A 24,094-nucleotide genomic window follows, 5' to 3' on the forward strand; every position below is an offset into this window, starting at 1 on the left:
CTCTGAACATCAAACCAAAATAAGAATTAGAACACATAAACATGAAGGTTCATGTTAGAGGCTGTGGAGTTAAATAGAAATTTTCTGCTGCAGTGCAGATTTTCCAAAGTTTTATTCTCAGTCAATGTAATAGACGAACAAAGTACTTAACTAACTGAAGGGAATATTGTTTGTAGGGTCCTATTGGAGATCGGGGAGACAGGGGCGATTCTGGAGATCCTGGTTATCCTGTAAGTTGTTTACCTCTTCCCTCAGTGTGCTGCTATTGGAGGAAGGCCCCTTCTTTGTTTTGCTTCAGCAATAACTGTTACACTTGGCTCAGTTTTCCATGACATAATTAGCAACTAAACTTATATGTAATTTGCAAGAATGTGCCTTAACTACTAAACCGTAAATGCTTTTAGCCATTAATGGACAATACTCTAGCACAGAGCTCTGATTTCAAAGCATTTTTTTTGAAAGCTATGCAATCCAAAATGAAATTTACCCAGATTAATGATGAAATCTCAACAGTCCTGTAATTGGACGTGGCATACGAAAATTGCCCTGTGATTGATAGAGGGCTGATAAAACTACAATATCAGCAGGATGTTGATGGCCTGATTTAGCAGAAAAGTGGAAATTAATCCAGCGAAGCACTTGGAAAGATCCAAGAGGAAAGGTATACAGTAAATGGGATGACTTTGAAAATGGTGGGTGCAGAGAGGCTCCATGAAGTGCATGTCCACAGATCTTTTAAGAATAACAGAACAGATGGCAAAGGTGCTTAAAAGGGCAGGCCAAGTGTGTTATCTATAAGCTGAGGCATAGAGTATGAAACTATGCTAGAACTGTACACATTGACATATGCTCAATGAAGAAATGCAATGGTACTTGGGTGCTTGAATTTAAAACACCATTAACAACATGGATTGCCTGTATATTAGAACCATTAACATCAATGCACATATACTCCATGCAGGGTCAAGAAGGCCTGGATGGTGAGAGAGGCAAGCCCGGTCAGCAAGGTTTACCAGTAAGTACATTCTTCTAACTTCATAAAAATCAGCATGTTGCTGACGTTAGATAAACACTCCTGAAGATTGAGATTTCATTTTATAAAAACTATCAGTATTTTTTAATTCTGTCCATCAAACCTCAAATATTGAATCACTTAAATGATGGTGCTGTGGGAGGAGAGTTTGTCTGGATGGGAAGTGTGACAATAGTTGATTCCACGTTGAGGAGGGTATCTTTCATGTTGTAGAAATTGTGGCTTGCGATAGATAGAGAAGTGCAGTTAATACCTTGATTATTTCTTCTGAATTTCTAGGGCAATCCTGGACCTCCAGGTGAGCCAGGTGTAAAAGGATCTAAAGGTCAAGAGGTGGGTCACTTTCATGTAACCAATCGTGTAGAATCAAAAAAATTCAACAAGAAGAACAAAGCAATGTTGCATTTTATGGTTACTCATGTTCTTTCTTCCTTTTAGAATAGAAATTAAATTCTGTTTTGAGATGATATATTTTTGGCTCGGCATCTACTTGTAATAAAGTATTTCATATTCTCTGAATTTTCTGTGTGAAAAGAACTTTTCTAGTTACTGCCTTCTTGTCTAGCAATAGTTCTCAGTCTATCCACCGTAGTTAACTAGATCTACCCATCAGTGGAAAATATTCAAAATAATTGGATACTTTCAGTTTTCCAGGCAAAAAAAATGTATGTTTTAAGTATTCCATCAAAGCTATAACTTCACATTCTTAGATTAAACTAATATTGGGGTTGTCAGATCTTGACAACTTTCTATTGCGTTGGATGTGCATTGGGGTTCAGCTTTGCACTGAAGACAGAACTGAACAGATCTTCTCTACATCTGTTCATTTCTCTGAAGACCTACATGTCTGTATTCTAAATCTTGCTTTTTTGCTTTTTATCGGGCTACTTGGAGTATATTGCAATTCCTGATAGTTTTGTGCTACATTTGAACAGTTGTACATACCACGGCACTTATTATTCACATACTTCGAACATCGACGCGTCCAAGTACTGCGCGATCTTGCTTTCTGCCTCGTGATACATCATGTAGTTTTGGCACAAAATTACTCTCTACGCTATGAATACCATAAGTCACATCTAGGGAAAAGTAGTCACCAGAATATCTAGTTATAAATCTTCTTACCTTTAGTGTTATTGACGAGAGGTTAGCCTCAGATTCTCCCTGTGATTGCAAAGGCTTTTGCTGAATGTCCTAGTATCTCCCTACATCCCAAAAACATGGTAAGCATTAATTCATTACTGTAAATTACTCTTTGGTGTAAGTGAGTGCAAAAAGATTCAAAGGGGTGTATGTGAGCATGAGAGAGACTAAGTTGTAAACTTCCAGGGAAATAAAGAGAAGGGAAATAGGACTGTGGGCTTGGCTCTATTTTGAGTCAAATGGACCCACTGGGTCAAATGGTCTCCCGTAATGTTCCATTAAAGGATTAAGTAACCACTTCAAGTCATCTTTCTCTACAAAATGCATGATCTGTGTTTAAGATGAGTAGAGTTAGGTGCTGAGTTAAATTAACTCATAGGCTTACTGTATGTCCATGTCATTCTGAAATGAATCACTTCGAAATCCATAAGGACAACATTAGAATGATTCTGGGCGTGACTAGGAGCAGAGTTTATACCAGTTCTATTATTGTACAACAGTGTCTCGGTGTATTTCAATAGTTAGTTTATGGAGCTTCTGTCAACGAAAAACATGGTTCTTACTATCTAGGATTTAGATATCCTAAGCCACACTCCAGTCCAGAAGGTGGCAGTAATGCATCTTAAAGCTGTTTGCCAACTGCCATAAAACCTCAGAAGAAGAACATGGTTCTTAAACATAATTAAATATTTGGATATAACTGAACTAGCTTTAATTTCAATTTTCATATTTCATCATGCCAGCACTGGGGAATCATGCTTTACTATCAAAATTCAAGATTGTTTATTGTCATTCATCAGTTCATAAGTGTAATGAAGAATTAACTAATTGTTACTCCAGATCCAAAGCAGCATTAAAAAAAACAATAAGCATAAAAATCATTATTTTTAAAAAACAATAAAACACAATAAAAATATAGAAGCAATCCTATAAAACACATTATACAAGTAACTGTGTGTACATAAATTGACGCGTGATATGTTTGTAGTGGTGGTGGGGGGATTGGTGAGATGGGTTCATAGGCATTGATCAGCCTGACAGCTTAAGGGAAAGTAACTGCTTTTGAGTCTGGTGGTCCTGGCATGGATGTTACATCGCCTCTTCCCAAATGGGAGTGGGATGGTCTGCATACTGGTGTGCATGGGCCCACTCTCTTCAGCCTCCTCAGAAAGAAGAGGCATTGGTGAGTTTTCTTGATGGTGGAGGATGCGTTCTGGGACCATGAGAAAGAAGAGGCATTGGTGAACTTTCTTGACAGTGGAGGATGTGTTCTGGGACCATGAGAGCAAAGACCAACAAGATTTCATTTCTTACTTCATCCATAGATGTTCTTACAATGATTAATTACAGTGCACAATTAACCAACTTTGGAAATTGTTATCCAAGTGTGGGAAGAATTTTGTCATCTGACTTCAATGTAAAATTATAGCAAAGAATAGTTAAGCTGCAATGAAAGAAAGGTTTAAACAAGTCCAAATCCCACAATTGCTTTCTCACTTAAGTAATTAAGAACCTTTCCACCAGCTCCATGACCTCACAACTAAGCCAAGTTTGAAAATCAGAGCAGATGAACGGAATTTGGAATAAGTGTTCCATGTGCAACGGCATCCAAAGGGAGGGGAAAAAAAATACATTAGGAAAATTACTGTTGAAAGGTAGTCTTTCATTGAAGGAAAGTCCAAAGTGTAATCATCAAACCTTTTGTAACGGTTTTGAATTATATGATATAGTCATGCGCATTGCTTTTTTTGGACAACATTAAAGAAAGTTTGAGCCCAACCTTCTGAAACCTACTCAAGTATGTGTTTCCCAAATGTTGTCTGGAATTATATACCTCAGCAGTGCACGGTGTTTAAATGGCAATTCCTCCATCAATTCATGTTCAAGGATATTTGGCCCCTCTGAAAAGTTCTTGGGGAGATGGCAAGCGAGGCTCATTCTTTTATGATGTTTCACTGAGTAAGGGATCCAACCAAAAAACCAGTAAACATATTTACCAGCTTTTACTGAAGCAGCACCACCAAAAACTACCAGTGACTGCAGCTTCTGTAAGTGCTTCAGTTTGTGGCAATGCTGTGCGTCTAATCGCTGAATACTGACACTTCGTGTCTACACTATTGAAAGGAGAGGAATAAAGTGTTGTTATTAGCAGATTAATCATTGAAATCCACATCCATTGTATTCAATAGAGCCCGTCTCAATCTGCAGCATTTCTGTATGTAACACTTAAGTTGTGCTTATATAGTAAAGAAAGCCACCTTCCATATTTTATCTCTGTTCTGCAGAGCAAATAAGAACTTTAGAGATTTTTCAGGTTTCACAAGCCCTGGTATTGCAAGCACAGACGCCAGTCAGATAATCTCTGAAGATTACTGCAGAGTATCTTGTAAAGACACTGCCCAGAAGAAAGCAATGTTAAACCACTTCCAGGAACAAAAATTCTTCCAAAATTTGCCAAGAACAATCATGGTCATGGAAAGACCATGAGCGCCCATATCATATGACCAGGCACATAATGAATGAATGAACAGATTTTCAAACAGCAATATTAAGAATAACGCAGTGCTTTTTATAGAGCACAATGTTCCTCAGTGTTCCGGAAGATTAACATAAGAGACAGTAAACTGGAGTAAGGGAAAGAAAATCCTGTTGAGCAGCTGTTGCACAGTAGCAACACACACAGAATGCTGGAGGAACTCAGCAGGCCAGGTAGCTTCTATGGAAAAGATTAAAGATTCGACGTTTCAGGCCGAGGCTCTTCATCAGGATTGAGAAAGAAGGGGGAAGATGCCAAAATAAAAAAAGTGAGAGGGAGGGGAAATAAACTAGCTGGAGGGTGATAGGTGAAGCCAGGTGGATGGGAAAGGTCAAGAGCTGGAGAGGAAAGAAGTAGGTCAACTTGACTTTGTTAAAGCCCTGCCTTGTTTTACAGAAATAGGCAGACACAGATTCCCTCCCAATTTCTGCCCATTACTTCTTGCAGGAACAAGTACAATTTGCCAATGTGCAGAAATCAAGTCAATATAAGATGACTATTCAGTAACCACTGAATTATAAGAATAATCCAAATCTATGTATTAGAAACTAGCCATAATTGGATACTCACTAATATCTCGGATTTTTTTAAAATAAACTTATATGTTGCTCTCTAAAGTTAAGCATCCTTTGACTCTTTGCTGCATGTCAAATATACTTGACTGTTCATTTGCTGCCTCTGTGGATCAATTGCAGTTTTTTCTTTCCCTTATTCTGACCACAGAATTTTCATTAGTCTGGAATTCAACTGTCAGCATTTGCAATGGGACCACAGTGTTTCTCACAATATAGTCACAGTGGGGAAGAAACGCATCTCTGTTGCTAGGGCTAAATCAGTGCATGTTTTGCTCTGTTCTTGATCGTTGATCGCACTGAGAGCAATCGAACCAAAGGGGGACTACAACAAATTGCTGGTACTCCAGCACCAGGTTAGATAGATAGGTACAATATTGATCCCAGAGGAAATTACTGTATCACAGTAGCATTACAAGTGCATAGATATAAAAAATATTAGAAGAGAAGTAAAAAAGAAAAATAAGTTATCTTAAAAATAAGATATACAAGATTTACAAGTTCACACTGATAAGATGGTAGTACAAGAATTACCATAATATGATATAGTAATGGGTGCACATTCACACTGTCCAGATAAGGAGTGATGGTGGTATTGCACAGGGTGTCCTCAATAGTAGGGTGTGGTAAACAGAGTCTAACAGAAGGAGGTCATTACTTCTGCAGCTATAGGTTAACTCATCGTAGAGCCTAATTACCCCATAGAGCACTCTTTGGAGCAGCGCAGTTGTCTATTAAGCTTTGTCCAGAATCGACAGGATTTCCTGGAGGGTCCTTTGTCTTACCACGGCCTCCCGTGTGTCCAGTTTAGGTTAGTACTATTGATGAAAGAGAATTTTATAAGCCAGGACCTCATAGGCCTTATTCTGTCATGACCTGAACTGCAGAAAGAAAACAAAAGTAAACATGTGATGAAGTCTACTGTGCAACATAACAAGGTTATGCAAATAACATCTCACTGTCAAAACTCAGATAATTATTTCTCATTTTTACAGGGACGAAAGGGAAAAACAGGTGCCCAAGGCATGCAAGGAAGCCGAGGCCCTCCTGTAAGTGTTTTCTATGTGAACACGTATTAGTGCATTACTAAGAAATGGATTTCAAAACATTGTGGCCAATTTGCAGAGAGATTAAATTGTGAAAAAGACCATAAGACATAGGAGCAAAATTAGGCCGCTTGGCCCATCGAGTCTACTCCACCACTCCATCATGGATGATTTATTATCCTTTTCAACCCCATTCTCCTGCCTTCTCCCCGTAACCTTTGATGCCCTGACTAACCAAGAGCCTATCAATCTCCACTTTAAGAATACTCAGTGACCTGGCCTCCACAGCCATCTATGGCAATGAATTCCACAGATTCACTACCACCTGGCTTGAGAAATTTCTTCTCATCTCTGTTCTAAATGGGCATCCCTCTATTCTGAGGCTGTGCCCTCTGGTCCTAGACTCACCCACTATAGGAAACATCCTCTCCAAATCCACTCTCTCTCTAGGCCTTTCAATACTCAGTAAGTTTCAATGAGATCCCCACGCCCCCCCCCCCCAATTCTTCTAAACTTCATCGGGTACAGGCCCAGAGTCATCAAATTCTCCTCATATGTTAACCCTTTCATTCCCGGAATCATTCTCATTAACCTCCTCTTGACCCTCTCCAATGGCAGCACATTTTTTCTTAGATAAGGGGCCCAAAACTGTCCACAATATTCCAAGTTCAATCTTACCTATGCCTTATAAAGTCCCAGCATTACATCTTTGCTCTTGTAAGCTAATCCTTTCTAAATGAATACTAATATTGCATTTACCTTTCTTGTCACTGACTCAACCTGCAAGTTAATCTTTGGAGAAAGACTCCCAAGTCCATTTACACCTCTGCTTTTTAAATTTTCTCCATGCGGAGGAAGTATTCTATGACTTGATTCCTTCTACCAAAGTGTATGGCCATACACTTCCCTACACTCCATTCCATCTGCCACTTCTTTGCCCATTCTCCCAATCTGTCCAAGTCCATCTTCAGATTTCCTGCTTCCTTATCCTTGTATTGTCTGTAAACTTGGCCACAAAGCCATTAATTCCGCCATCCAAATCATTGATATATAACGTGAAAAGAAGCGGTTTCAATACCGACGCCTGCAGAGCACCACCAGCCAACCAGGATAAGCCCCCTTTATTCTCACTCTTTGCCTCCTGCCAGTCAGCCAATCTTCTGTCCATGCTAGTATCTTTCCTGTAATTCCATGGGCTCTAAACAACCTCAAGTGCAGCACCTTGGCAAAGGGAGGTAGGGAGAGAACGTTGACTCAGACCATGAGAGGCCTGCGTCGGGCATTTTCGTGCCTTACAAGGCGCAGATTGGAAGTCTGTGTGGGGCGCCACTCCTCGCACAGACTAGAGCAATGTGTGATTAAGTGCCTTGCTCAAGGGCACAAACACACTGCCACAGCTGAGGCTCGAACTAGCGACCTTGAGATCACTAGACAAACGCCTTAACCACTTGGCCATGTGCCCAACACCTTGGCAAAGGCCTTCTGAGATTCCAAGAAAACAACATCCACTGCCTGTCCTTTGTCTATCCTTCCTGTTATTTCCTCAATGAAGACAAAACAGATTTGTCAGGCAAGATTTCCCCTTAAGAAAACCATGTTGACTTTGGCCTACTTTATCATGTGGCTCCAAGTACTCCGAAACCTCGTCCTTAATAACGTACTCCAATGTCTTCCCTACCACTGACGTCAGGTTAACTGGCCTATAATTTCCTTTCTTCTGCCTCCCTCCCTTCTTAAAGAGTGATGTTTGCAATTTTCCAGTCCTCTGGAACCATTCCAGAATGCAGTGATTCTTTAAAGATCATTACTAATGCCTCCACAATCTTTTCAGCTACCTCTTTCAGAACCCTGGGGTGTAGAATGCCTGGTCCAGGTGACTTACCTACCTTCAGACCTTTCAGCTTCCCAAGCACCTTCTCCTTAGTAATAGCAACCAAACACTTCTGCCCCCTGAAGCTCTCGAATTTCTGGCATACTGCTGGTGTCTTCTTCAGTGAAGACTGACACAAAATCCTTATTCAGTTCATCCGCTATATTCTTTGTCCCCCAATACTACCTCTCCAGCTTCATTTTCCAACAGTTCAATATCCACTCTCCCCTCTCTTTTACTCTTTTTATATATGTGGAAGTTTTATTCATATTGAAAATCTGGAAAAGCCATTAGGCGTATTTGTTTCTGAATGGGAAAAAGTTTAACCACATTTTATACTTTTTTAAAACATAAAGCGTCCCATTTAATCCCATTTATGAAATGTTTTCCTGAAGTAGCTGACTTTCTTTCTGTTGGTGCCAAGGCATTAAAGCTCATTGCTACTACAAGTTGGTTTGGTTCACAGTGTCTGCTGCAGAAACAGATGGGTCTGGGGTCAGGGATTGGGAAGGCAGACTCCAAGCCCTGGGAATGTCTTGAAGGAGAGAGAGATGAGAGATCCCAGAACAGACAAAACTGAGGCTCAATGTCCTTGGGGCAGGAGGGGGGCCAGAGATCTAAAAAAAAAAGAAAGTTGAAATGAAGTCTACATCCCTGGGGTATGTCCAAGTCTGGAAAGTCAGCGGTCTTGGGAATTCCCAGTCATGAGCTGTGAGAGCATCTGAGAGGGAGTTGGAGACTAGGATAATGGATGGATAACCCAGTGCTTTAAATCAGATACCAGATATTGCAGGATCCACATTTTCTGCAATATTGCAACTTAGTGGGGCCTTGCCCAGTTTAACTCAAACTAGAATTCAGAATGATTTCATTAACTGTAAAGTGCTTTGATATGCCCCAAGGATGTGATTTATATACCTTAATAACACTAAATACAATTATAGTATGGTACATTTATAGAAAAATAAGTGATATGTATTTATTACCATGCCTTTCAGAATGTTCCAAGGTGCTTTTTCATCACAGTATAACCCCTCATGCATTTTATGAACTTAATATAGTATGGAAGAACTGAATATGATATACATTACATTGTTGCAATCTAAACATTTATAAACTTGACTAATGTTATTTTTCGTTTTTAAACCCTAGGGTCCAGTTGGGCCCCCTGGTCCGAGGGGTGTTGTTGGCCGACAAGGTCAAGAAGGTGCTCCAGGCTTGGATGGAATTCTAGGAATTGATGGCAAAGCAGGAATTACAGTAAGAAGAACCTACTGATAATAAAAATACCTGTATTGGCATCTTTAAGATACTAAGTAACCATCCCAGTAAAAATCCCACTCTGTAACAGTAATATTGCACAGCCTTGAAAGTAAAATAACCACACAGCTCCACACTTGATTTGCTATCCAACCTGTGCCAAGCACATAGTCTATCCATCAAATCACTGCAATCCAATACGTTGTAGTTACGAATAAATAATGGAACTAAAATGTAAAGGCAAACTCTCAAAATGCTCAGTTAATAAATGCTTCCTTCATATGTAAGAATGAGATTATTTGTAGTCGCTGTCGCAGGAAAGCAGTGTCCATCATCAGAGATCCCCACCACCCAGGTCATGCTCTCTTCTCACCGCTGCCATCAGGTAGAAGGTACAAGGCCTTGCACCACCAGGTTCAAAAACGGTTACTACCCCTCATCCACCAGGCTCTCTCGAATAACTTCACTCAACTTCACGTGCCCCGTCATTGAAATGTTCCTACAACCGATGACTCTTAAGGACTCTTTATCTCACTATCTCATGTTCTCATTACTTAATGATATTTATTTATATTTGCATTTGCACAGTTTGTTGTCTTCTGCACTCTGGTTGATCTTTCACTGATGCTGTTATAGTTACTATTCTATTGATTTGCCGAGTATGCCCACAAGAAAATGAATCTCAGGGCTGTATGTAGTGACATATATGGACACTAATAATAAAATTTACTTCTGAACTTTATAATCTGCTTTGTTAGCCACCATATATTGTCTCATCCAGCTGAAAAAGCTTGATGGTCGGCGATAAGGAGCAATCTCTTCTGTGATAACAGCTGATTCGTATTTAATTACAAGTGATACAGCGAAGTTAGAGGCAAAGTAGCAAACATTATATATGCACTACTAAGCAGTACAGCGCGGTAACTAACAGCTAGCAACGTCACTTTACAGTGGCGGTGATCACCGATCGGTGTTTGATTCCCGCTGCTGTCTGTAAGGGATTTGTGCGTTCTCCCTGTGACTGCGTGGATTTTCTCCAGGTGCTCCGCTTTGTTCTCACATTCCAAAAACGTACGGTCAAGGTCAGGGCTAGTAAATTGCCGGTATGCTACGCTGGCGCCGGAAACCTGCGACACCTGCGGGGTGCCCCCAGCGCATGCTTGCTGATTTGATTTGATGCAAGTGACACATTTCAATGTTTTGATATACATGTCATAAATAAAGATAGTCTTTAATCTCTAACATGAAATATCCTAGGAACAGGGCCCTCTTTCTACAGATGTCAACAGGTTTACTGATACAGTATGACGGGAAGTTCTCCAGAAGCGTGTCATCTTGCAGTCTGGAAAAGAAAATAATAGGGTGTGCTTTGCCCAAGTTTCAGACAGGCATTAACCCTAAAGAAAATGCATTTATGACAGATTCAGTACTTGTTTGTGGCAAGCTAAGTAAAATTTCTTCATTCAAGCCATGTATCCAGTTTAAGGATTAGTTCTGCACTACAAGGTTGTTTTTTATAGAACTGAAGAGCCATTTCTTATCCCATTTGTCACTTACCGTCTTTGATATCCTTGTCCCCTTCATGCCTATTGCCATCCCATGAACTTTTTGGTCATGAAAACAATGGATATATTATTATTATTAGTATTATTATTATTATGATTATTTAGTTGTTGTTATTATTATTATTTAGTTATTAGTTTTTAATGGTATGTGGCAGTCTTTGGGAGTGTTCAGCTCTCTTAGACAATAGTAGCTACAAATAATTCATTCAGTACAAGACATTACATGCGTGAACTTCCAGCATCTCCAGATCATCCCGGTTGGATTAGAAGATCAGCAGCCAAAATGGAGTTATTGGTCCCATGGTGCCTCTTTCATGAAAAGGAATTTCCTTTAAAACAGTCAAGCAATCAAAATGTTAACAGCATTCACATATTGACTGAAAATGAACTATTGGTCTGATTTTACCACAGACTCCTTTCGCATGTGATGTACATTTCTGCCAAAGTCAACAAAGCCCAACTAATAAAAGTGCTATCAATGTACAGTTTTATTTTATTGAGGAGCCATGTGGAATAGGCCCTTCTGGCCTTTTGAGCCACACCGCCCAGATATCCCCTGATTTAATCCTAGTCTAATCACGGGACAAGTTACAATGACCAGTTAACCTACCAATTGGTATATCTTTGGACTGTGGAAACCAGAGCACCTGGAGAAAACCCATGAGGCCATGACCTTCTATAGAGGCACAGCTGTGAGCATCCTATCAAGCCTCACCGCTGCACGGTACGGAAACTGCACTGCAGTGGACAGGAGGGACCCTACAACGGGTAGTCAGAACTGCCCAACACATCACTGGCACCAGCCTACCTGCCACCAAGACCATGCAGTATATACAGAAAGTTACCAGAAGGAGGCCAGCAGTATCATGATGGGTCCCACCCACCCTGCTTACCAACTGTTTGTCCCACTCCCATCAAGGAAGAGGTTACACAGCATCCACGCCAGGACCACTGGACTCACAAGTGGTTACTTGCCCCAAGCCGTAACCACCTCCACCTCCCCCACTTCCATTAAGGCCAATTTATACTTCTGCGTCGAATCTACGCCATAGCCGCGTACCTTACACCATAGACTGACATGCACCTCCCAAAAAATGTAACTACGCATCGCGGCGACGCAGACCGCAACAACTGTGATCGGTCCGCTTGGTAGCATCGCATTTCCTCCTATGCCTTTCCGGTTGCTTCTTCTCGTCAAATCGTCAAATCTCCCTGCCGACATCCAAAAATATTTGAATTGCATTTCTTCATCCATGTCTCTGAGTGGCCGGACAAGCACAGAAAATTCGCCCTCCTTCTGCTTCAATTCGTTCAATGGTCGTACACACCATCTCCTCCGACGTCTTCTCTCTTTTCTGCGTTGTAGTAATTTCAAAGTAACTCTTGTTCAACATTTATTAGCTCCAACTCCAACAAGATACGCTCAGTTTCAGTCGCCATTGTTTGAAGTACACGAAGAAACTCAACACAGTGGCATAGAAACCCCACCGTTTTGGCGGTGAATTGCAGAGCGACGCAGACACACCAATGCTGAAGTATTAGTGCTCACAATGGCATAGGCCACTTGCGTAGGCTACGGCGTAGAGCCTACGCAGAAGTATATATCAGCCTTTATACACACATCACCTAGTATCATTTCATGCGCATACAGTCAATCTATGTATATAACAGCAACTTGTACATTGTGTTTTATTGGATTGCTTTTATATTTATATTTACTCTTTTTTTTATGGTGTTCTTTATGCTTATTGTGTTTTTTATGCTGCATCAGATCTGGAGTAACAATTATTTTGTTCTCCCTTACGCTCGTGTATTGAAGAATGTCAGTAAACAATCTTGAATCTTGAATTAAGCTTGTTAACATGTAACTTTCCCTGACACTTTAGGGAGAGCAGGGAGATGATGGCCTTGTGGGATTGATCGGTGCGCCTGGACCACGTGGTCGTGCTGGAGTACCCGGACTACCCGGATCTCAGGGCCCCCCTGGCTTTAAGGTGAGCAGGTTTGAGACTTCCACGGCCTTCGATCAGTAACTTAAAGTAGTCCTGTATAATAACCTTGTCTTTAAAAAGAAAACAAAGTTTGTCCTTTAAAGATGATCTTCATGCATTGAAGAAGAGCGTTATCCATTGATCTGAAAAACTGATGTGTGATAACATTAATATAGTAACACTGATATAATTCTGCGTTCTCAGGAGTTTGGTGGAGTTGCACTGGCAGATTTTCTGGGCCACTCAAGGTTACTTCTATTAATACCTCAATTTTGTTTGACTAGTTTTATTTTAAATGTTAGATAATTTGATCACATTTCCAGTGAGCAACATGAGTTAAGAGGGAGTAGAAGACTTAAAGCTCCTGTAAGTTGAGGAGGAGGATGGACACCAGGGTCCAGGTGAGTGGAAAAGAAGCGTGGGAAACATTACCTGCCACAGGTGCCAAAACAGCAGTTTCCCAAATGGTCAGATGGTGGCCTATGAGAATTTTATTTTACTCCAGAATTAAGTCCCAATCTGCTAGAGAAAGCTCAATATATTGTATGAGATAACACATTAGGGTGCATTTCGTCTTGTTCCAGAAAGCCATTGTTTTCCACACCTTCTCAGATCTTGTCCCGGATCTGCAATGACTCCATTGACTCTGAGCGTGGAAGGTACTGGTTGATTAGAACATGGAAAATAAGATCAGGAGTAATCCACGTAGCTACAGCATGCTGTGTCACTCAGCAAGAACATAGTTGCTTTCCGCATCAAGCCCCACCGTTAAGCATGTAATGCAGAATGTGCTGGTCAGTGAAATATCAAACCAATGCTGAACTGTATCTTGCTGTGAACAAGTTAGCAGTTATATTTGCCCAGACGACAGCAATGTTTACACTTCTAATGCACTTAACTAGTGTTGGATCTCTGTTGGATTTCTGATCCTTCGAGTTCTTCCGAGCGTCAAAAATGGCGAGCAGTCTCAATTCCAAGATTTCAGCTTATTTTAGAGTGCAAACAAACGTACAAGTGCCAAGTAAATAAAGAGCTGAGAAATGATGCTACGAAGAATTAATGCTAAAGTGTGTGAGACAAAAGAATAAAGATGGCGATCCTGAAAATCTACCACTTTTATGGATAAGATAAAGAAATTCCTCAGACAGAGATAAATTAGTTAATAGGCTACATAATTAAAACAATTACATTATGTGGGTAATGTGCTAACACTTAGCCAATGAAAAACGAGAAAGGTGATAAACCGTTAGTTTAGCTGCTATACCACTTTCTGCCAATGAGGGTGAAAAATACATGAGTTTGTTAAAAATTACATATCTTATAAAAAATACTATTTAAGAAAAGACAGTAGTTTCCAACACTAGTTGTAAGATTCCTTAGATCTAAAGTTACATAAAAATAGTTAGCTTTTTCTTAGCAAGAAAAACACAAAATTAACCATAATTAGAATTACACTTAATATATAAGTTCAATATTTCAGATCCAGATGCAATCTGTTGCAAAATACATTAGGAAATGTGCTACTTTGGTTGGTAATTTATGAATTGTTCTTTTGATTAAATTGGAAAGTAACAATGTATTAATGCATCTTCAAGTTATGAGATTTCCAACTTTACTCTTTTGCATTACTTTAGATTAAAAGTATTTACTTTTAATGGTTCAGCTAGATTCATGTTTTAATGGCAGTACTAATATATTGCAAAATTATTGCAACATTATTGAAGGTGCATTAAAACATTGTTACTTAACAATTTAATAAAATTTAATAAAAATATATATTCCTTAAAATGATTTAGGAGCCAAGTCAATCTGTGTATTAGGAGCTTACTTTACTTTGCCTACATTAAATAAATTAGATCCTTACTAAATTGAACTTGCTGCTTGTTTCATTCTTTCCCCGGACAACACCTGGCTACAGGTGATCTCCTAAACAAATAGTGACCAAGTCTAAATAGAAAGGTACAAGAATAATTTAGTCTCTATACTTGCTAAATTTTTGGGAACTAAATAATTTAGGCTGTCTTGTTAAATTGTATGTTTTGCATTGTATCACCTGAGTCATTGCTTAAGATATCCTTTTATTTATAGTATCTAATTAGTAAAATGACACGATAATAGAATTATTAAATGTTTCCGCTGGAAAGGGTTAAAACACTTTGTAACTTAGTAGATGGTGCTGTCTCCTCCAAATTTCTACTGTGCAAATAATGAAATCTAGTCATTTTCTATTCATACTTTCAATCAAGCTACAATTGGATGTCTGTTCAATGAATGCCCCTAGTTTTGATTTAAGTGAAAATAAACTTTTTCTAATTTTGGAATCAATTTGCTGTATAATTCAATAAAGCTGTCACAATATTCCAGACAAAACTTCCAGCCTCGTTATTTGGGAACTTTTAATCCAAAAATTTATGTACCTTCTGAATGAAACTTCTGTAATAAAAATTGGATATCATCATAACTAACATATAAGATTTTAATGAGACCCCCTCCACCTATTTTCAATCATTTCCTGAAATCCTATTCCTTTGGGCAAATTTGTCAAATTAAATCTAAAGCTAAATGTATGTTCATGATAAACAGCAATCTCCCTGACAAGTTAAGCTGTCAAATGAATTCTTAGCAAAATGGAAAAGTAGTTTAGACCAAAATGATATATTCCAGAAATTTAAAATTTTAAAAATAAATATAATTCACTGTGCACGAAAAAAAAAAATCAGTATATTTTTACAGGCCATTTGCCTTTCGAGCTGCACTACCAATTATGTTACAGAAAATGAAAATCTTAAAAATGCAGATGCTGGAAATCTCAAACAAAAACAGAAAATGCTGGAAATACTCAACAGATCAGGCAACATCTGTGGGAAAATAGGCATAGATAGTGTTTCAGTCTGAAGACCATCAGAAGGGGGGAAAAGAGAATGTAGGTTAATTTTAAGTTGACAAGAGTGAGGGGAGGATGGTTAGGACAACATGAAAAGCTCTGATTGGGTGAGGCCATGCGGGTAAGCTGTACAAATCATCGTTAATGGGTGTGGTTGGAGAGAGAAAGATAGGAAATAATGGCCATGGGAGAGGGAGAACATCAACATAAGAGCATAACATTTATATATGGCAACTCAGTCTTCAGCCTTTCCAGTTTCCCCAGTGCTGATGCTGTCCTGTTATATTATGTGAGGCCGAGAGCAATGCATTTCCATATTAGTAAATTATACCCATACAATGAAGTGCATTTAACCAAATGCCTTTTACAGCACTGATTATATCAAATGCAATAAAATAATGGAGATTATTCTGCTACAACAATCAAGCATAGCTTTTTCTGTAGACTATTTTATAATTATTCTTTATCATCATTTAGTTCCAGCAAAAGCATCACGTGCCCAATCCAAGTCCCAAGCATTTCATTAAATTTGACTACAGAAGTGCCTGTCAAAATGAAGTGAAAGTAAATTTGTTTGTCAGCCACATCTATAGTTAATGCTCATTCTCTTTGAGAGCGTAAGTTGGGTAAATGAAGTGATCCACTCTGAGACGAGTGGCTGTTGGAATCTATGTTGATTGTTGTACGATTGGAGGCAGAGCTCTGAATATATAAAGCGTCATGTTGGAGTGAGAGCTGTTTGTTACTGCTGCACCTACTCGTGCATCTTGTGCCTGATTAGCATATCAGACCCAATCTCCATGGAAACCCTGTCAATAAGCCACCCCACCTCTTCCAAATAGGAAGTTGACTGGACCCATCTGGGGAAGTGGTGGTCAGATTTGAGAGTTACAAGGTGGTCAGTGTGGTCCAGCCTTGAAGGAGGATACTAGTCATATCAGACAGTGTAGAGATGACATGGCAGTACTTTGCAGCACACCTTTGTCCATTATCAGTGCTACAGCAGAGAGTTTCTAAACATGGCCTTTTGACTTAGGGAAGGCCATACCTGGTGCCAGACCAAACATCTCTCTGTGTAGTTTAATTCAAGCTGCTTTGATCTGTCAAGTGAGTACTGCAATGTCTGTCTATTCGCCTACATGATTTTCCAGGCTGCAAACACGAAGAGGTGGTGAATTAGAAACATAGAAAACCTACAGCACAATACAGGCCCTTCAGCCCACAAAGTTGTGCCGAACATATCCCTACCTTAGAAATTACGAGACTTCCCCACAACCCTCTGTTTTCCTAAACTCCATGTACCTATCCAAAAGTCTCTTAAAAGACCCTATGGTATCCACCTCCACCACCATTGCCGGCAGCCCACTCCACACACTCATTACTCTCTGAGTAAACAACTTACACCTGACATCACCTCTGTACCTACTCCCCAGCACCTTAAACCTGTGTCCTCTTGTGGCAACCATTTCAGCCCAGGGAAAAAGCCTCTGACTATCCACAGGATCAATGCCTCTCATCATCTTATACACCTCTATCAGGTCACCTCTCATCCTCCGTCGCTCCAAGGAGAAAAGGCCGAGCTCACTCAACCTATTCTCATGAGGCTTGCTCCCCAATCCAGGCAACATCCTTGTAATTCTCCCCTGCATCCTTTCTATGGCTTCCACGTCCTTCCTGTAGTGAGGCAACCAGAACTGAGCACAGTACTCCAAGTGGGGTCTGACCAGGGTTCTATTAAAAGAACATACTCAATTTACAAAACACTTCTGGTTATTCTGTGCACGGATGGATACAGAAAGTAGCCATTTGGTCTCTTAAACCTGCTCTGCCATTCAGTCACGACAGGCATGTTTCAAATGCAGTTATGTGCCTTAATGTCAAACAACAATATTGAAAATTTCGATTGACTCAACATCCCTGATTTCATTTAAAGAGATACTTGTGTGAGACTGTTCTACTGTCCAAAAGTGAAATATTGTTACAATAATACAAGTAAGCCATTGTAGTGAACACTGAATTATTGAACCTTAATTGTTACTTACTGTTCGATTTAAGTTCAATGGTGCAACGGAGATTGTGTGTGCTGTGATCGGTTTCATTAAATGTATTGCTTTTATCCATTGTGATCATTACAGGGAGAAAGAGGTTTGCGGGGTCAGACAGGACCACCCGGAATAAAAGGAACAGAAGGAGGGACAGGTCTGCCCGGGAAGAGAGGCAATCCAGGTGCCAAAGGTCAACCGGTCAGTTCAACTTTTTTCTCGAGTTGTAGTTTACTGAGTTGATATTAACTAAATTCGACCAAGCTTTCTAGGAAATAAAGGCTGACTGATCTCAGCATCAGTTGGAGTGATGTGATGTCTAAAATTAATCAAGAACTAATTTTATATTAGGTAGAAGATTAGTGAGGAACTATTTTACTAACTGTCCTGCTAACATTATGTGATGTTTAGCCTTTATACATGACGTATTACTTGATTTGATCAGATGGTTTCATGGTGTCATATTTTGTCATCGTTGACCTATGAGTCTTAGTGCTCTTGAGCAACTATGCAAAGTTTGAGGCACAAGTTTGTTAGCTGAACTCTACTAGCACTTCCTTACTACCCCTTACACTGCTAGCATTTAGGGCAGCAATGAACGTCCTCCAACACTGTCTGTCCTTGGCCAGGCTTCCTTCATCATGCCAGTAGCTCCCTGTCGGTTTTCATTTCTGTCAGCCATGCAAGTCCCTGGTGGAGACTCAAGAATATCGTTGCACACAGATGTAGAAGGATTCTTCATTGCTGTTTCTGTAACAGTTTTGTTTGACCAGTCAGAGTTGTTAGCCCTGAGTTGAACTCCTGAACCTGGAAGATCAGTGGACCATTCTTAGTCTGGTCTCTGTCCTTTGACCTGTTTGGCATGGGTGACCCTACCAAGAGCCAAAGCATAAAGCCTTGACTCCTCTGTGTGTGTGTGTGTGTGTGTGTGGACCTTGGTGATGACAAAACAGGCTCAAATGCAGTGGTTTACATGTAATGCCCTGGTTCACATCTTTACTACTATGCTGTAGGTATTTCATTTAGCTTCTCTATAAGAGCAGTCTGCTCTGCTGTCAGCCTTTTTAGGGTTATTGTTGAAAATAAGGGATGATGTGGAATGTGTGCCATCCAATTAGCGGGAGGTTTTCTTGGTGAGGGACAATGAAGTTGGTCTTGGGCTTGTGTTCAGGGGCAGATGAAGAGAGAAGACACTAGGGAGAACTGGTCATAGCATATGATCTTGTGGGATTCCCATTTGTTCAAGATGGATTGCGAGCGACATTCAGAAGGCCGTGTGTGCTTTCACGCTGACCAAGGACCCAGCACATGAGTGACAGGGAAATTCAAGATGAGCTCCAACTTGTGCACATTTCACTGTTTAATTAGAATAGGCCCTTTTCTTTTTGCTATTCTTTTCTAACCCTTTAGTTAAGGTTCATAAATATAATTCCTTTAATTGTATGCAGTGCACTGTCTGTTTGTTATTTCGTGGCACTAATTTGTAATGGTAACAAATTACACAGCATCCACACAAATCGGGGTTTGGGGTGGAACAAGTCACCTCAATCTCACGGGTTTGACGGGACTTGAGTGTGTCTACCTTAGGCTTGCACAGCCAAGGAAACAAAGGTGATGAAAAATGATTGGAAGTTAAGAGGATGATTTAACAGAAACAGATAACTTTCAAATATGCTAAATATAAATTTCAGACTCACTGTCTCTTTCTGGACCTTGACATCGTCCCACGGCATAGATCATCAACTTTCACTAGTAAAACAAAAAAGCATTCAGAGCCCTAGGCTCGTGATTGGGAGGATGTCCAGTTACAATGAAAGTATAGACAGAAAATGGCTGTTTGACCCACCTGAGCTATACTAGTGTTTATGCTCTGGATAAGCCTTGCACAGCCCATTCCATCCCCTCAATTGTTCCTATTGTGTAGCCACTCGCTAGCTCAGCAGTGGCCCCAGTTAGCAAGGAAACAAGATCCAGTTTGTGCCCAGTTCAGATCGTAAGCAAGATTTTTTTTTCTCTTGAGTTACTTCACTTTCCCTTCAGTATTGGGCATTTAATATTTCTGTAGTATTTGTTGTAAATATATTGTTTGAGTAAGCATTCTCTGTTTGTTTAAATAATTCATTACAGGTTATATCTAAAAATACATGAATGCATACATCATGTGACATATGTATGCCTCACTTAAAGTAAAACCACAAAGTTGGACTCACGTTTCAGACTCCTGTCTTTTTATTGCAATTAGTTTTTATGTGTTGGAGTTCCAAACCATAACAGTGGTGACGAGGTATTTTTAAAATGAACCCGAGATGGTTACTGACCTGTTGAAGCTTAGCAAGATGTACGAGTTTTTAAAAAGCGCAGCAAGGAACGGCGAGTTTAAAAAAAACACAGCACGTAGAAACAGTCGGGTTTAAGAAAAAAGGCAGAAAACAGAAGAGTTCACGGGTTCATAAAGAGTGAGTACCGGGTGATAATAATCATTTAAAAAAAGAGCAGAAATGGCTGGCTGCATCAGAAAGATAGATGTGCTTGATTGCTCAGCAGGTAACTGGCTCATGTATACTGAGCTGATTGAACAGTATTTTGAAGCAAGTGAGATAGCCAATGGGAAATGAGTACCAATTTTTCTGAGTGCATTGGATTTAAAGGCATACGGGTTGCATCAAAGTTTAACTGCTTCAACCATACTAGCTGGAATGAGCATTGTTGATATTGTGAAAGTAATGCAGGAGCATTTCGAACCGGAACCATTGTTGACTGCAAAACACTTTAAGTTTCATAAACAGAATCAAAAGGAAGGGGAGCTCATTTCAGCATGCATGGCTGAATTCAAGATGTTATCTGAGTATTGTCAGTTCAATAATGGGCTAAATGATGCACTGAGAGATCATTTCGTTTGTGGAATCTGACAAGAGAGCTTTCAAAAATTGCTCCTAACTGAAGCACAGCTTCCATTTAAAAAAAGCAGTTGAAGTTACAATTCCAATAGAAACCACAGACAGAACGGCAATTGAGTTGCAGTCAGAAATGAAAGTGAGCATAAAGAAAATTGCAATGTCTAAACAGCAACTGGTCCGGCAAAGCAAAATATGTTACCAATGTGACAGGGGCTCACATTGACCAGACCAATGAAGGTTTAAAAGTGAAACATGCAGAAAATGCAACAGAGTAGGACACATACAAAGAGCATGTTGGGCAGACAAAAATAAATGGACTATGAAGATAAAAAGTCAAATTGCAGTTTCAAGAAGTGCATTAATTTGCATGTTGTTGATGAAAAGTGTGATAATGATGAGAGTGATGCAGGATTGTGTGGCCTTGAGATTTACAGTGAAAACTAGCAACAGACAAACTATATGCCTTACTCCAGAGGTGAACAGCAAATTCATTAAAATTGAATTGGACACTGGCTCGGCTGTTTTAGTCATATCACAAAATGAGTTTGAACAGCATTTTAAAGATAATAAACTGAAGCCTGCAGATATCCAACTAAGAACTTATACTGGAGAAAAATAACTCCAGTGGGAACAACATTTGTAACAGTCAAATACAACAATCAACGCCATTTTGGGCTTGTATGTGGTAAAAGAGGAGGGCTAGCATTGTGGGGTCATGAGTGGCTGAGACAACTACAACTTCATTGGAGATCTACCCATCATTTGGATTCACATCCCCTATAGTAGAGTCAACTGAAACTAAATTAAGAAAGGTACTGGGTGATGCCACAACAGTCTCCATGCTGTACACCATGAGCAGTTGCCCAACAGAGGGCAAAAAGCTGTTGGTGCCAGCCTCTGTGTCTCTGGTTGGAAAGCATATTGGACCAGGAAGAAACAGGCTGCTCAGAAGTGTGAAAGTGACAAAAGCAGTGGTCCGACTACAACTGTTTTTGTAGGTAATGTACCTGAGAAAGCTTCTGATATGTTAATCAGACAGTTCCTTGTGAAATGCGGCTTGGTTTTAAGCTGGAAGAGAGTAAATGGAGCTTCAGGAAAGTTGAAACATTCAGCTTTTGTGAGTATAAAGAAACAGAATCTATTCTGTGTCCATTAAGATTATTGCATGAACTTCAAATGGGAGACAAAAAGCTGATTGTAAAAGTAGATACAAAGACCAAAGGCCGTCTGGATGAACGGAAAGCTGAAAAGAAAGGAGTCAATGGAGATACAAAAACAGAGGATTTGTCAGATGATGTTGTGGATGAGGAAACCAAGAGAAGAGACCAGATCGTGAAGGGACCAATAGAGGGATTAATAAGAGAATACCCTGGTGAACTAAATGTAACTTCCCAAGATCAAGTTGCACATCCTAGAGAGAAGAAAAAGGAAAAGAGAGAGGAGGATGACACAAGTGATGGAGATGGAGGAAGATAAACGAGACCTAATTTCTTGAGAAATTAGCGGTATCAGAGATACTCACAAGAAACTAGAAGCAAAAGGAAAGCGAGGAAGAGAAAGACAAGAAGAAGCAAGGATTGAAGTAGATCCAGGGAGAAAAGCTAGGAGAAGGAGAAGAACAGTGTCCAGAGCTGCCAGAACATCTTCCTGCTGTATCAGAGTCAACCCTACAACCACCACGGAGAAGCCTCAGAACCAAAGAGTGACCCCCTTGTTGGGAAAGGCACAAGGATAAGAAATCCTTCACAGCAATTAAATCTTTCGGCCTGAATGGGACAATTTTAAATTTACTATGCTGTGGACATCTGTACTTAATAGTTGTATTATATAGTATATTGGTGATGCATTCTCTTTTGTGTTGGGGTTTATAGCTAAGCAGGGAGGAGTGTTGCGTATATTCCATCAATTGTATTTAAATCTAATAAAAATTGAATCAGTTACTTATGTATGTTACTGTCACCCCAATCCTTAAGGCCGTAAAATAAAGGAGCAGAATTAGGCCATTCAGCCCATCAAACTGCTCTGCCATTCAATTATGGCTCACTTTCTTTCTCAACTCCATTCTCCCAATTTGTCCTCATAACCTTTAAACCCCCCTTTACCAATTAAGAACCTGTCCATCTCTGCCTTAAATACACCCAATGATTTGGTTCCCACAGCCCTCCATGGCAAAAAATTCCACAGATCCACCACCCGCTGGCTGAAGAAACCCCTTCTCATTACCAGTTCAAAAGGGACATCTATTTATTCTGAGGCTGTGCCCTCGGATCCTTCCAATCTACAAATGAAAACCTTCTCTTCGCATGTATTATACCTAGGACTTTCAGTATCTGGTAGATTTCAGTGAGATCCTAGCTCATCTTTCTGAATTCCACAGAGTATAAGCCCAGAGCCATCAAAAGATTCTCATATATTAAAACTTCTATTCCCTGAATTATTCTTGTGAACCTCCTCTAGATCCCCTTCAGGGCCAGCATGTCATTTCCTAGGTACAAGGTCACAATGCAGTCTGACCAGTGCCTCATAAAGCTTCAGCAGTACAAAACTAACTACATTTGATATTTTACTTAATTTATATTTCAAATAATTGGTCATCCCAACAAAATGAGTGTGTGATAAAAATGCGTGGGGTAAGTACTATTCATGTTGAAAACTAGCCAGTTTGAAATTCACTATTACATGTTCACCCAGTACTATTCAAGTATCGAGCACAACTAAAGTTGAGAAATAACCACATTTTCACCTGGTACTGATTTGTTTTGTGCTGCTGTAGCCTCCTGTTACATTCAAGAGTAAATAACCGGAACCATTTTTGTGGCATTGGAAATGAAGCAACAGATGTTGCTGAATATTACATAATTTGTACCTTATTACAAGGTACAATGAAGCGGTAGTAGAGAAATGGAATCAATTTTGTGAAGTGATAGAGAACCACGTGGACCATTTATCAAGAGTTCAAATCCCGTCATAGCCGTTAATTAACCAAGCTGAGCACCACGATAGCGTAGAGGTTAGTGTGACGCAGTTACAGCTCCTTCTGGAGTTCGGAGTTCAATTCCAGGTCCATTCTGTAAGGAGTGCTCCCTGTGGAATGCGTGGGCTTTCCCAGAGTCCAGAGGTATGCCAGGCAGGTTAATTGCTCGTTGTGAATTGTCCCTTGATTGGGTTAGGATTAATCGGAGGTTGCTGGGGCGGTGAGTCTCAAAGGGTATCGCTAAATCAATAAAGTATGTTCTTATTGAGTATGTGGGATAG

At 39.9% G+C, this 24,094-nt stretch overlaps 1 protein-coding gene across 5 annotated transcripts in view; it reads left to right on the forward strand.

Moving 5' to 3' along the window:
• col27a1b (collagen, type XXVII, alpha 1b) overlaps positions 1–24,094 on the forward strand; it is a 487,157-nt gene that overhangs the window by 428,221 nt on the left and 34,842 nt on the right. For all 5 annotated transcript variants that reach the window (XR_011882827.1, XM_072240297.1, XM_072240300.1 and 2 more), the window contains 7 exons: positions 177–230; positions 962–1,015; positions 1,313–1,366; positions 6,280–6,333; positions 9,353–9,460; positions 12,912–13,019; positions 18,036–18,143. Coding sequence is in view for 4 of the 5 variants with exons in the window: in XM_072240297.1 (XP_072096398.1) it covers positions 177–230; positions 962–1,015; positions 1,313–1,366; positions 6,280–6,333; positions 9,353–9,460; positions 12,912–13,019; positions 18,036–18,143 (540 nt within the window). In the remaining variant the exon portion in view is untranslated. The remainder of the gene's footprint in view (positions 1–176; positions 231–961; positions 1,016–1,312; positions 1,367–6,279; positions 6,334–9,352; positions 9,461–12,911; positions 13,020–18,035; positions 18,144–24,094) is intronic.

The sequence above is a fragment of the Mobula birostris genome, chromosome 22 (genome assembly GCF_030028105.1).
Source record: "Mobula birostris isolate sMobBir1 chromosome 22, sMobBir1.hap1, whole genome shotgun sequence".
Taxonomy (NCBI): domain Eukaryota; kingdom Metazoa; phylum Chordata; class Chondrichthyes; order Myliobatiformes; family Myliobatidae; genus Mobula; species Mobula birostris.